At 41.7% G+C, this 14848-nt stretch overlaps 2 protein-coding genes across 3 annotated transcripts in view; both read left to right on the top strand.

The window, feature by feature from the left end:
• The window catches only part of abcc8 (ATP-binding cassette, sub-family C (CFTR/MRP), member 8), a 51929-nt gene extending 40005 nt beyond the window's left edge, over window positions 1-11924 (top strand). For both annotated transcript variants that reach the window (XM_035665150.1, XM_035665149.1), the window contains exons 27-39: window positions 2090-2256; window positions 2806-3033; window positions 3231-3323; window positions 3913-4015; window positions 4436-4549; window positions 5772-5892; window positions 6328-6458; window positions 6548-6626; window positions 6779-6887; window positions 7402-7505; window positions 9849-9982; window positions 10786-10848; window positions 11636-11924. In XM_035665150.1, coding sequence (XP_035521043.1) covers window positions 2090-2256; window positions 2806-3033; window positions 3231-3323; window positions 3913-4015; window positions 4436-4549; window positions 5772-5892; window positions 6328-6458; window positions 6548-6626; window positions 6779-6887; window positions 7402-7505; window positions 9849-9982; window positions 10786-10848; window positions 11636-11773 — 1584 coding nt within the window. In that variant the 3' untranslated portion in view covers window positions 11774-11924. The remainder of the gene's footprint in view (window positions 1-2089; window positions 2257-2805; window positions 3034-3230; window positions 3324-3912; window positions 4016-4435; window positions 4550-5771; window positions 5893-6327; window positions 6459-6547; window positions 6627-6778; window positions 6888-7401; window positions 7506-9848; window positions 9983-10785; window positions 10849-11635) is intronic.
• Window positions 11925-12151: 227 nt separating this feature from the next.
• Window positions 12152-14474, top strand: kcnj11 (potassium inwardly rectifying channel subfamily J member 11). Its single transcript, XM_035665148.1, has one exon. It carries the CDS (start codon window positions 13069-13071, stop codon window positions 14236-14238), a length of 1170 nt encoding a protein of 389 aa, XP_035521041.1. The 5' UTR covers window positions 12152-13068; the 3' UTR covers window positions 14239-14474.
• The last annotated feature ends 374 nt before the right edge of the window (window positions 14475-14848 follow it).

Here is a 14848-nt window from a genome sequence, read left to right as displayed (position 1 = left end):
TTAAGCTGCGTCGTTCACACGTCGCGGGCCACAGCAGCTGTTGGCAGGTTATAATGTTCCAGGTCCAGTGAAGCCACTCTATTATTAATAGTTAAATATAAGTCGTGTGTGTGTGTCTTTGTTTTGCTCATGTGTGTATGTTCACGTCCTTCCTGTAAGCTGAAATGCCAGGTCATGTTGCACACGGTCATGCGGAAGGCTAAAGACAGAGTCAGCTGGGGGTTTGAGGTCGGAAGGTTAAAGTGTGCTGCAGAATACAAGCAGAGCAATCATCTCCTCCTCCTCTTCTCTCTTTCTTCCTCACACAAACACTCACTGAATGAATGTAAGTGCAGATTGTCACTTGGCCGAGCTTCAGTGTGTAATTGCCAGGTTTATCTAATCTCTGCTCCTGCTGTATAATCCATGTTGGGACACTCAGAAGTCCTGTACTATCAAACACTGTACTTTATGTAGCTGCCAGGCTGCTGTCTGACAGCACACAAGGTTTAAACTCAGTATTCACTTAACTGAGTTTCTGTCTTTTATTTGTCTGGAAATAAAGGAACAGTAAGAGGATTACATAAATTGTAGTAAGTCTATATTTTGACCTTATGCATTTGATTTTATGTTTCTACATATAAAGTTGAGGCAATTGAGTTTAAAATCAGACAAAATGCAGCAAAATTATAGCCTGGCTCTACTGATGTAAACAAACTATTAATACTGTCACTGTCCAGGCTATTAAGGGTCCAGTGTGTAACATTTAGGAGGCTCTGTTGACAGAAATGGAATATAATATTCATAGGTATGTTTTCATTAGTACCTGAATATAGGACCTTAGAATGAGCCGTTTTTATCTGCGGACGCTTCGGGACGCCTTCCGTGGAGTCGGCCATGTTGAACTGCCATGTTTCTACAGTAGCTCAAGAGGAACAAAGCAAATGAGGGAGTTTCAATCTGCAAGTTCACTGCTAGATGCCACTGAATCTTACAAACTGCAACTTTAAATATAGTGTATAAAATTAAAGATCAGTCGTTTTGTGAGTGATATCAGGGTTCAATCCTGAAATCATTCATTGTACAGAATCTAAAGCCCTCTCCAATAGATTTTGGGATATATATATATATATATATATACAATTGGCTTGATTTGATTTGTTTTAATATCACAAATTTGAAATGCAGTGCTTAGTTTAAAAAAAAAAATTGTCACTGATTCAGAAATTCACTAATTGAGGCAAGTACAGGTTGTTTTTATCATCCCATTCATGTAGGTGGTCCATATAGTCTGGCCGGTGCTTTTTCATTCTGCTTGCTCCAGCGCACACACTGCTCCTTACTCCTGCATCACCCGCAGCATGCAATTTAACTCCCTCCATCGCACCAGCCACCTCCAACGTTGGCATTAGATGTAGTGTCAGGAGAAGCCCTCTGTGGTTCTTGTTCATTAAATGATATGTATCTCAGGCTCTGCTCTGTTTAGGATCTCTGTGGTGAGGAGGCTCAGATTTGTGAATTTTGTTAGTACTAAAATAAAGTAAAAGCCTGAGACAGAATCAATTACAGCAAATTCAAATTGGTGACCAACATAAGTCTATGAGTGGATTGTAGGGGGTCCCCAGCAAAATAATATTTTCATTCATTTTTTGAAAGTTGGAATAACAAGGGAATAAATAAGGTTGGATGTACTGACTGATTTGTTTCTAGTGATCCCATTTTGATCATTGATTGACAATGAATGGGGGATCGGGGTCTGTTGTCTAATGTGAAAAATGAAATGTGTAATGAAAAAGTTTGGGAACCCCTCAATTAAATCATAAAAAGAAGTCGGAGGTAAATTGAGGTAAGGTAATCTGAACTGTTTTTGTTTAAATGCTGTCAGATCAGCTTTTAGCGCTTCACTGGCTTTTGTCACATTAGATGGCTAATTTTTAACCAGGCTCAGAGCTTAATTAGGCTTAAAATTATATTACAACCAACAGACTGACGTAAGCTACCCGCTCTCTCTCACTTTCTCAAAAACAAACAGTTGAAGTCTTTAATCACCTCTCTCCCTCTGTCTTCTCTCTCTCTCTCTCTCTCTCTCTCTCTCCCTCTCTCTTTGTAGTACTGCGGCTTCAGTCACTCGTGGTATCTGTCAGTCTTCAGTGTGCTGTGCTGCCTGGGCATCGTCCTGTGTCTGGCCACCTCTGTGGCCGTGGAGTGGACTGGCCTCAAAGTGGCCAAGGAGCTCCACCACGACCTCCTCAACAAGATCATACTAGCTCCCATGAGGTATGACACTCAGTGTGTGTGTGTGTGTGCGCTGCAGCTCTGCCTGATGACGTGTGAGAGAGGCACATGTGTGCTCTCTGATACTGTGTGTGTGTGTGCTAAAATCATGATCATTTAAAAGGGGAAACTCAGTTAAAAGCATCTTTCTTTCGCCCCATTACTCAGTGCACCATCTGCTGTCCTCACGCAAAACCCAAGAGACATCATGCACTCAAAGACACTCACATGCACATAACACACTTACACTCATAACACACCTACCTGTTCTGTATCACATAGACACTCACATACACAGCTGAACAAACAGATGTATTTCATATGAAAGAAGTTCCATTCAACCAGCCGACTGTGCAGCACATATGAGCAGATTCATGTTGAATATTGTTGTCCTAATGTGGAAACATAATTATTACATGGATTTAGTATATTTTGAGAAGAATAGAAAAATACAATAATTAGATTCAATTATTAATTTAAACGGGATTCCTGATGCTAAATTAATATCCCAGCAGCAATTAAAAGTGTATGAAAATGTTTTCACGCCTCCAGGCTGTTTGAGACGACTCCGCTCGGCAGCATCCTCAACCGATTTTCCACAGACACAAACACAATCGACCAGCACATCCCCACCACCCTGGAGTGCCTCTCCCGTTCCACCCTGCTGTGTGTGTCCGCCCTGGGCGTCATCTCCTACGTGACCCCTGTCTTCCTCATTGCCCTCCTGCCGCTGGCCGTCACCTGCTACTTCATCCAGAAATACTTCCGGGTTGCTTCCAGGTGAGAGAGACAGGACGTCACAGACTGTATGTAAGGTTGTAATCAGGGCTGTAGCCTCCACTGAGGAGGTTTCTTACAGTATATAAGAGTGTTTACATCTTTCTTCATGCTGCCCTCTTCCCTCCAACTATTGATATAAATTTAACTTTGCTTCAGTTGATATTTCTCTCTCGCTGTGTCCTCTGTCTTCTGGTCAGGGACCTGCAGCAGTTGGAGGACAGCACCCAACTCCCTTTACTCTCCCACTTCTCTGAGACAGTGGAAGGTCTCACTACTATAAGGGCCCTCAGGTAATTTTGATTAACTGCCGTTTATACATATACATATATTTGCCATTCAATGGATATAGACAGCTGAAGATAAACAGGAAAGGGGGCAGAGGGAGAGAGGATAAAATGCAGCAAAAGGGCTGCTGTGGTAAGGACTCAGCCTCAGGCACAAGCCCTTCTAGGGAGTCAGATAGTTAGATATTGTTAAAAATGCTTACTTGATTATGACTCATTTGTTTGAGGTATTTTCTTTTTAAATTAATTTATTTTCTCTCAGAGCTCACAAATCTACCGACCTACATACTTTTTTAATTCACTGGGTCACACTAGTTTGCTTTAGAGGCAGTGTTTGATGCTGAAATGCTATTCAGCTGCCTACATAATGCATTATTGTATTATCATTATTATGTATTATAAGTTTTTTATTTTATTGCCTTTTTCACTTTATTAGGTTAGAATAAGGTTTGAATAATCATTCAAAATGAGAGTCCCTTCAGTTTAATAATTCAGGTAATGTATGAGTTTTCCTTATAACTGGTTCGTGGTGCCAGGCAGCTGTACTCTTAGCACATTTGTAGCACAAATAAGAGCTGTCTTTTTCCTTTGGCAGGTACGAGCCCAGGTTCAGACAGAGGTTACTGCAGTTCACTGATGCCAACAACATCGCCTCTCTCTTCCTCACAGCAGCCAACCGTTGGCTGGAAGTCCGCATGGTAATCATCCATTTACTGTTCCGTCATTTAAATTCGGATCAGTCCTTATTTTTGTAAAGACAGCAGCTATCTTTACAGTTTTGATGATGTTGCTGGGTAACTGCTCCCTCTGTTGGGACACTAAAAAACAGAATTTTTTCATCATCTTCTTAACATTACATTCACGTTCATGTGATGTTTTATGTATCAACTGCATGCTCCTCAGTTGGCTTCTCATGTTGCACAGCAGCAGTGAAGATAACCATCACATGTTAATGGATTCATGTGCACGGATGCAGAATAAAAGACTTTTAGTCAAGATGCACTTTATTGTCATGTTTGTTGACAGTAAACTGATCTGTAATAATGGCTCTCCTTTTATTTTATTTACCTTTTTGAATAATTCACTGTTGCATTTTCTTCTTGCTATGATGTCTGCAGGAATATATTGGAGCCTGTGTGGTGTTGGTGGCAGCCGTGGCCTCCATCACAAACTCTCTTTACAACCAGCTATCCACAGGTCTGGTGGGGCTGGGCCTGACGTACGCACTCATGGTGAGACTGTGTGTGTGTGTGTTTAATTTCTTGTTTACCTGCAGTCTTTAAGGGCAATAAAGGTGGGTTTACATGTTGTATATTATATATGTTATATATTCTGTATAATCTACATCAGTTTTTATATTTATTTCCCCATTTAGAATACAGTGTTTTGTTTTGCTCTCAGTATTTTATATTATTATTATTTTGTATTTGTAATGTTATTTACAGCCCTTTATTAATTTACCTAATTATACTGGATATTAAAAAATATGAATGATTCTGAAATCTGGATGGAAAATTACCACTTGCAAAACAAAACGTATATAATTACATACTTGTGTGGAGACAGATGAAGAGGTTTATAAAGAGAACAACTGTGGATGCATAATTAGTGGATTTTCTCCCTCCTTTTCTTCTCTTGCAGCAGAAAATACAACTTTTAAATGTGTCAGAATGTCAAATCAATTTGGACAAATCTGCTTACTAAAAAAAAACTACTGTTCATTTAAGTTCCTTTTTATCGAGAGGACAAGACCTTTTTTAAACTTGTTCCGTCCTCGCTGTATCGCTTATGTCCGGTGAAAACCACATGTTTCCAAATGTGGTTATTTTAAAATGTTTAAATAAACTGAAGAATTAAATGTTGAGAAAATCATTCCAGGTCTTACCTTACATTGACCATTTAAAACCCAATTCTACTGTCTGAAAAATGTGTTATCACAAAGCTGAAAACAGCTTTTTTCTCGTGAAAACTTGACATCGTGTAGATTAAAGATTTCACAGGAGTGTTGACAATGCAACAACAGTTTAGTTTAGTTTAGTTTATTTGCCTTATAATACAAAGCAAAATACATACATATAGAAAACAGTAATTACAGTAAAGCAGAGAATGAAGTCTGGAAGAGTCCTCCAGTTTTGGCTAAATAGAAAGGTAAAAATGTCATTATTATTTAGACAAAACAATCTCTATACACACAACACGCATAAGCAAACATAAACAACAGAGAAGAACAAGAGAAAATAGAAAACACAAACTTATAAGTTAATCTACAGTGTGGGGATCATGTTTTTAATATCTGATATAATCAGATAAATTCTTCTTCATCACCAACATTTAATTATTAATTTATGTATGAAAGGGCTCGCTACCCAGCCAGCATGCCCTGTGCGTGCCTACAGTGACATTTACCCAGCCCCCTCTGCTCACCTCCTCCTCCCTCCTTCCTCCATGTATCAGGTATCCAACTACATGAACTGGATGGTGCGTAACCTGGCTGACATGGAAGTGCAGCTTGGCTCAGTCAAGAGGATTAACGGCCTGCTCAAAACTGAACCAGAGAATTATGAGGGGCTGCTCAGTAAGTCATCTCAACACAGTCAACACTACTCAGTCATCTTAAATTAAACCTTCTCGCTCTAATTCAGCAGCTGCTTTCTCGTCTAAGTTTTGGTTATTTCTCACGAAGAAGTTTAAAGTTATATTTACTCCACATTCATCATTGTCGACTCAAGTGAGGAATCACTGTGCTCATGAGAAATGTGTCTTCATCATCCCCCTGCAGCTGTTTTTTTTCTGTCAGGTAATTTATATTCCCAAATAATCTAACAGGCGTGTTTCCTTTCAGTGGGAATTGGTTTTGCAAAGGGGCTTTTATGGATTTTAAGGTTAATGACTTCAAACACAATCAATAGGTTTTATTGACTGAGCTGCAGTAGAAACAGCCACTGTGATTATCCTCTAGTTTTTGTCTTCTCGGGGGGTATAAAGAAACATTTCTCTGTGTCTGTCTCAGCCGTGTCTCAGGTCCCTGACGGCTGGCCCCGGCAGGGAGAGATCAAGATCCAGAATCTGAGCGTCCGATACGATCCCACGCTAAAGCCCGTGCTCAAAAATGTGAACGCACACATCAGCCCTGGGCAGAAGGTAACTGAGCTGTGTGTGTCTAACTGGAAACAAATGCCAGAAAACATTAATAGTTAATTCATGATTGAGATTGACGTGTTTGTTTTCAGGTGGGGATCTGTGGCAGGACGGGCAGCGGCAAATCCTCTTTCTCCTTGGCCTTCTTCCGCATGGTGGACATGTTTGAGGGTACAGTAACACACTAAAATGGCTTTTACATCCAACACTAGTAAGAAAAAGCTTTTTATTTATGTTTTAAATGCTAAGATTTTCTCTTTATAGATTACTGTACTTCATACTGTAGTGAATATGTGTTAATATGTTGAGTTTTCCTTTCATAGGGAGGATTGTGATTGATGACATCGACATCGCCAAGCTGCCTCTGCAGACTCTTAGGTCTCGCTTGTCCATCATCCTCCAAGACCCCATCCTGTTCAGTGGCACCATCCGGTACGATGACCTGGTCACATGGGTTTAGATTTGGTGATACTGATTCTGACTGAAATAGTTTTAGTGGAAGGAAGAAGACACAGCACATTTCCAGGAACAGTTGGCAAACTTTGACATACTTCAAAGATTCTTATCTGAAGCATGAGTGGAGCTAAGGGTTTGGAGATAAGAGGACATTCCTGTGAAAACTCCTCTGCAGAGGGTTTATTTTTAGACTGCAGCTACAGTGACCATAAAAGCTTTGTCATGTTGGAGAGAAACAGAGGAGGAGAAATTTAAGGAAGCTGTGTGAGGCTGTCAGAATGTAGTTTTGAATATTTTAGGTATACCTGTGTATAAAGTGACTTGCTTCTGACCTCATCACTTTCCAGATTTCAGTTCTTTAATGTTAGTGTTGTATGAAGGGAAGGAGTATATTGAGTTAAAGTGGGGGATCAATTATGTAGCACATAAAGCACCTGTACAAGTATATTAATCTGTGTGTTTGTGTGTGTGTGTGTGTGTGTGTGTGTAGGTTCAACCTGGACCCAGAGATGAAGGCTACAGATGAGATGCTCTGGGAAGCTCTGGACATTGCTCAGCTGAAGCCTGTTGTTAAATCCCTTCCAGGAGGTCTGGGTGAGTAAATCTGTGTTTGTTTTAATGTGTGTGTGTGTGTGTGTGTGTGTGTGTGCGATGTCTTTTGTGCTAATTAGCACATATTAGCATGCTAACATGCTAAACTAACACTGTCACTGTTAGCATGCTATGCAGATTGCAAAAAAACCCTTGGAGACACATTTTAGATTTTAGATTTTTGCCTGTATAAATAAAATCAATACTAACTTGCAAAGGTTGAAAGTAGCTAAATACATACGATAGATTTTTAATTTACTCCCAACATTTCTACACAAATACCTGTACTTTCTACTCTTTATATTACTTTTGTTTTAAGGCATTTGAGGGGAATTATTGATTATTATTTGTTTTTGCATCATTGCATGCCTTCCACATATCAAGACCGGTGTACATCACGCATAAACAACCAAAACAACATAAAAGACCAGTAGAAATGTCCGTCAGAGTACTTTTTACTTTAATTCTTTGAGTACATTTAGGAGCCTGTACTTCTTCACTTTTACTTGAGTAGAGAAGTTGAATCTGTACTTCTACTTTTACCGGAGTCTTTTTTTACACAACCTTTCCCACCATTGTTGACTTGTACCCTGAATGCACACAAACTGTTGTTATCCTTTGCACACTAGCAAATGATGCAGTGTGTAAGTGTTGAGTGTGTGGCAAAGATCTGTACAGTAAATGAAATAATTCTCTCTCCGTGGTCACATGTTCTCTGTGACCATCACATGTGTCGGCTGCTCTGCTGTCTCGACACAAAGATCGGGCCGCTGTATCAGAATACATGAGCATTAATTTTTTACCTCCCCGTCTGAGCTCTATTATGTGTGTCGCTGCTCTGTCCTGCACAGTTCTACAGGCGTATTATTCTCAGCTGGTCGTGGTTCTGACACAAGAGACCCGACAGTTGCAGACTGCAGCAGTCTCACCACCAGATCGGATATTATCTGACAGCCATGTGCCTCTCCAGCAGACTTCAACTGCATATATGATGAATGTGTTGGTCTGTTGATGCATGGGGCGTCCTGTCTGCACGGTGTCCTACTTCAGCTGTTTTGCAATTTGTCACTCCGTTTTCTACATTTTCTCAAAATAATACCACTCACTACTGTGGCGGAATAACTGAGTGCCGCTGCTTATCTCACCCCGATGTATTTCTGCTTTGGAAACCTGCTTTTCACTTGTCACTGACTGACTGAAATGTGTGTGTGCTGGTGTGTGACATGTTGAAACTGAGCTACAGCCTGCTTCAGTTTATGTTTACTGGAACCAAAGATATTGATCTGTAACCCAGGGCTTAATGGCTAGTTAAGTATCCCCTTTAATTTAGTTAAAGCAACAAAACAGTGTTAATGTGAAGTTTTATGTTGCATAAAAGCAGACCACAGTTAATGGCAGTGAGTCAGGAATTATTTGTTACTGCAATGGTGAGTATTAAAAAGAAATGTTTTACTTCATCATATAAATATTAACAGAGTTTAAAAGGTTTTACCATCTTTTTTAAAAATTTATTTATCTATATATACTATTCCTGTGTCGATTATTTAATCTCTGTACTCTTTAACTTTCTAATAAAGATGAAAAACAACAATAGAGAGAAATCTTTAAAATAAATCAGTCATGGATAACATAATATAATATAGTGTACTTTTGTCATTGAATAGCCTCTCCCACAGGACTTAAAACCTAATCAGTTTTACAAACCGACCGATCACTGGAGAGCAGTTTAATTTTTCAAGCTTTCAAGATGTGAATGGAAAATCAATAAGATATTGATCTGTAAGCGTAAGAGTTAATGACTAATTCACTTTGCCCTCTTATTTGGCTAAACTAATAGTGTAGTACTGATGTTATGTGTCTGTGTATCTGTATACTGTATATCAGGGGTCTGAACCTCATCTCATAGCAGGGCCACTTCAAAGTTCAAGTGTTACAAGAAAGCAGAATACTCTTATTTCCATTACTAACATCATAAAAACAAACCGTTTCTACATATTTTTATATCATCATTTTATAGTTATATCTTTGTTGTTTGCAGGCATACAACAAATGAAGGCCTGAAACCTGCTCTCTTCCTATCAGCCGTTTGCACGCGTTTACAGCCATCTTTGACTATTTTGCGGCACAAGAAACGCATTTGTTTTAAATGAAATTGTGTTTTTATTAGTAGGGCAGTTTAAACTGATATGAAACAACAAGAACAAACTTGTGGGCTAGATTATATTATATTGTTGACATCATGGTGCAGGCCAGACAGAGGGGGGTGGAGGGCAGGACCCCTGCTGTATATGAATGTATATAATTATGAAAACATGTATATTTATGGTAATTCTTTTCCCAATTCAGATGCCACAGTGACGGAGGGAGGAGAGAACTTCAGTCAGGGTCAGAGACAGTTGTTCTGTCTGGCCAGAGCCTTCGTCAGGAAGAGCAGCATCCTCATCATGGACGAAGCAACAGCGTCCATAGACATGGCAACGGTCAGTGTGTGTGAGAGTACAAGAGCTCTGAGAGGTGGTAGAGGGGGCATACAAAGGAAATTAGCAAAGTAAAGGGACAAAAGGAGGCGAGGTGAAGGAAAATGGAGGAGACGAGGCTTGCTCATTGTGAGGGGTGAAGCAAAGTTCACCAGGTAATTTTCATTTGTAGGCATGGAAACAAAAAACGAGGAAAAGCTGACAGATGGAGACATTTATAATGAGGAACCCACTTAGCTGAAAGCCCTTCTAAAATAAAATTGAAGGGTTAAAAGTTATTGATTGACAGATAATCTGCATTCATTAGTCTGTTGGAAACATCAGACAAACACCGATCATTTAGATTGAATTGCTGTCTAGTGTTAGTCTGTTTATTTAAAATAACCGTTATTATGGCATTGAAAGCAGGTTCCAATCTAGGTTGTATCTTTAACTGAAGCCTTATGATGTAAGAGGATGAATAAAAGAAAACCAGAGAGGAGGAGGTGTGCATAGAGCTTGCAGAGAAAGAATGAAAATACTCAGCACAGTAAGAGCCTGAGGGGGAGTCAGTATCAGCAAATGGCTGCTTCTTACTTAAGATCCTCTCCTGAATGATCAGTCACAAAGAGCGACATTTCTAGATTACAGTAACGCAGCTGCAGTGCCCTTGAGGAAACACAGTTTAGGCTTTATTCTGGGACACTGAGAGGGGGAACAAGAGAAGTGACACTTAGAATATATAATAATGTGTGTTTTCTTTACCAGCATAGTTTTTAATAATGTACTTTTCTTTTTGTCACCCTCCTCTCCCTCTGTCCTCACAGGAGAGCATCCTGCAGAAAGTGGTGATGACTGCTTTTGCTGACCGAACAGTAGTTATTATAGCAGTGAGTATCTCCCCCACACTGTGCCAGTGCGTTAGGCGTTTACAGTAATGCGTGCAGCTCTCTCCCATTTCCCCCCTGAGAGTGCTGACCTTCGTCCAGCACTGCTGATGTAATTCTTGTAAACTGATGCAAAGCTGCAGATAAATGCAGCAGGGACAGAGAACTATTTCTGCAGGAGTGTGCTGAAATTACAAAGGTAAGAGAGATAAGTAGGAGAGGGGACATCAGAGCAGATTCCAGACTTCGGGGACACAATTTCCTCTGGATCATTTAGGTTATTTCATGATAAAATCCTTGAAAAGATCATCTATGAATGTTAAAACTCCATTTCACTTGAACTAATCAAGAAAAATGGGCAACCAAAAAACCTAGGTCCAAGACAGTAGTTCTCAACCTGGGGTCCTTGAGGAGGTTCCAGGGGGTCCCCAGAAAAAATGGTAATATTTTAATTTCACTATGATTTAATTGGCTATAAGTTGGCCCATTGAGGGAATGTATAATAATGGCTATTCTGTTCATAAATGTCACACTGTTTACTGTCAATCTGCCAATCTACAGTATAGACTGTTATGGAATAACTAAATCTTATCAAAAAGGGATCCCTGAGACTGCATCTAATCAAATCAGGGTTTGTGGCCTGATGTCTATCAATTAAGGGGTCCTTGACACCATAAAGATTGAGAACCACTGCTCTATGGTGTGTCAGTCTGAATTAGTGCCAGTTGCAGAGTGGTGCAGCCTTCTTTCTGTGCTGTTCAGTGCATTGACAGGTTTTCTTCCCCCACAGCATCGTGTCCACACTATCCTGAATGCCGATCTGGTGATTGTGATGAAGCGCGGGATCATCCTGGAGTACGACAGGCCCGAGGCCCTGCTGGACAAGGAGGACAGTGTCTTCACCTCCTTCGTGCGAGCAGACAAGTAGCACAAGAGCCAGAGAAGGAGAGGAAGCATTAAAGGAAGACATTCAAAGTGCAATTGTCCCATGGAATATATTCCTTTTATTTTTTAATCATGTATTATATTTGTACATACAAAAGCTAATTCTTTGTTAATAAAACATAAATTATCATTTACATTAGTGGTTTTTGTTGGGGTTGCTGGGACTGAGATTAAGACTAAAATGATAGACAATGTGTTGTATGCTTGTGTGTGAGACTTCTGCCCTGTATAAAACAAATGAGTCATCAGTGGATTGCAGGTTTAAAGTTACCCGACCAGGAGCAGAGGAATTCATGATGCTGTACAGCAACACGAGGCAGAAACACAGAGTAGTGATCATCTTCATATACTCAAGGGCTGTCAGGAGGGGATGATACGCTGCGCCTGCTGCAGCCAGGACTGACATCTGACATTGGAAAGTTATATGGATGCCAGAGGAGCACAGTGGCCTGTAAAATAAAGTATTTCCATTAGTGGTAAGAAAAGGAGGAGCCGGTAGAACGTGGAGATCAGATTTTAAAATGCAGGACTGGATGTTAATCAAAAGACTGAATCTGGTCCCACTTTGTATGTAAAGCAACGTTTATACCAAACAGCCTGAGGATGGTTTACTGTAGAGTGGCCTATATTTAACCCTTCATATATATTCATATTGGAGTATAAGCTTCCTGTGGCATTTAGGCTGCACAACTGCACAGTTTTTAATGCGTAATGGCTCCACTGCTGCATTCTCTTTGAAAATCACAGGAAGGTGGAGGAGGGAGGGACTGCCTCACCACGTCTCCATCTCACGTTACCGCGCTATAGTGAAGTGGCGGAGCCAGCACTGAGCCACTAAAACCTGCCTTCTCATGCAAAGGTGATAAAACTCAGCTCAGAGGCCCATTACGCTCCTGCATCAACATTTTACAGCTCACTGAATTTATTCTACGCCCGAGGCCACGGCGAAGGGCTGGGGGGGATTCCAATGGGACGGGGTGCTGTGGCACGACTCTGCCCGGTCGGTCGGTCGGTGTCGTGAGTGACGGCGGCAGCTGCGGAGCTGGAAGGAGAATCTTCTCATGGGACTTCGCGGTTGGAAAACGCCTGACCTGGAGGCAACTTGAGGGGCGCACATAACTCCAGAAAACGAGACTACCCGTCCTGCTGCTGGCAGCTGACCGATTGGTGAGAAAATACACCGAGAAAGAGGAAAAATACTCCATCTTTCAACCGGGAAGAAACGAATCAGTACCGTCAAAACCAACACGGCTGTGGGCTCCATAGTATGGGAGCGCTATGTTGTCCAGGAAAGGACTTATTCCTGAGGATTACTTGTTGACACGTTTGTCTGAGGATGTCCTGCAGCCCAAGTTTAAGGCGAAACCGGGGAAGGCTCGGTTCGTCGCCAAGAACGGCACCTGCAATGTGGCGCACACCAACATCCGAGAACAGGGCCGATTCTTGCAGGACGTTTTCACCACTCTCGTGGATTTAAAATGGATCCACACGCTCATCATTTTCACCATGTCCTTCCTGTGCAGCTGGCTCCTTTTCGGGATGATCTGGTGGCTCGTTGCCTTTGCGCACGGGGACCTGGACCAGAGCGAAGACGGCTTTGTCCCGTGCGTAACGGACATTCACTCCTTCTCCTCCGCTTTCCTCTTCTCCATAGAGGTCCAGGTGACCATCGGTTTCGGGGGCCGGATGATCACGGAGGAGTGCGTCTCCGCCATCATCATCCTGATCGTGCAGAACATCGTCGGACTGGTCATCAACGCCATCATGCTCGGCTGCATCTTCATGAAAACTGCGCAGGCCAACCGGCGCGCAGAGACGCTCATTTTCAGCAAGCACGCCGTCATCTCCATCCGCAACAACAAGCTGTGCTTCATGATCCGCATCGGGGACCTGAGGAAAAGCATGATCATCAGCGCCACCGTGCGGATGCAGGTGGTCAGGAGAACCACCACCGAAGAGGGCGAAGTGGTGCCTGTGGACCAGATCGACATCCACATGGACAACCCGGTGGGTACCAACGGCGTCTTCCTGGTGTCCCCCCTCATCATCTGCCACGTGATCGACAAGGACAGCCCTCTGTATCAGCTGTCCGCCTTTGACCTGCAGCACGAGGACATCGAGGTCGTCGTGGTGCTGGAGGGGGTGGTGGAGACCACGGGCATCACCACGCAGGCCAGGACGTCCTACGTGTCGGAGGAGATCCTGTGGGGGCAGCGCTTCGTGCCCACGGTGTCCGAGGAGGACGGCATGTACGCGGTGGACTACTCCAAGTTCGGTAACACCGTGAAGGTCCCCACACCGTGCTGCAGCGCCAAGAAACTGGACGAGGGAGGTGGCATTGCTCAGTTTAAACTGAACGAGGGCGTCACCTTGCGGTCGTCTGTGAGAAGGCGGCGGGTTGCAACGGTGGCCCGCAAGTCCAAAATGGGGAGTCAGTACCTGATGTAAAACCATGTCTGCCAGCATTTTATATGAGAATGAATTATTACCTAAGTTTTAGGATTGTTAAATGACAAAAAAAAAAAATATTTATTTTATAATAAACTGTAATCAATAAACTACACATCTCTTTATGCAGCAGTGTGAACCCGCACTGAGAATCAGGAGATGTGACAGCATGAGGACTCCTGTTTGGATGTTTTTAAATGCATGTAAAAGCAATAAAGGAGAATGCTTCAAGTGTGCTGTGGATGGAGAGGCCAAATTATGTGATTAAAAAATACTTTTATTTCCATAAAGTTGGTGGACTCACAAGTAGAGTCAGATTGATAGTTATGAGAGTGATATCAAGATCTAGTACTGATCCCTGACACATTTACATTGTATGTAAGACATTTACAGATAAAAAAATACACTTATCGTTGCTCTCTGGTGAACAAGTCACACGGTTTCTAAATGACCACAGACATGATTAGGAACGTAGATATATCGTGAGACAGTTAACTCGTGATACATATATGTGAAGTTTCAATCAGTGAGATGAAAAATTATTTGTGATATCAATCGTACTATCGAGGTGCAAAAAGGCATCAGTGTCACTTCACCAAAGGAAATATAG

This window comes from Morone saxatilis, unplaced genomic scaffold, assembly GCF_004916995.1.
Source record: "Morone saxatilis isolate NCDOM2014 unplaced genomic scaffold, NCSU_SB_2.0 Contig2, whole genome shotgun sequence".
NCBI lineage: Eukaryota > Metazoa > Chordata > Actinopteri > Moronidae > Morone > Morone saxatilis.
Note: the sequence above shows the minus strand (reverse complement) of the source record. Positions and strands in the feature narration are given on the sequence as shown.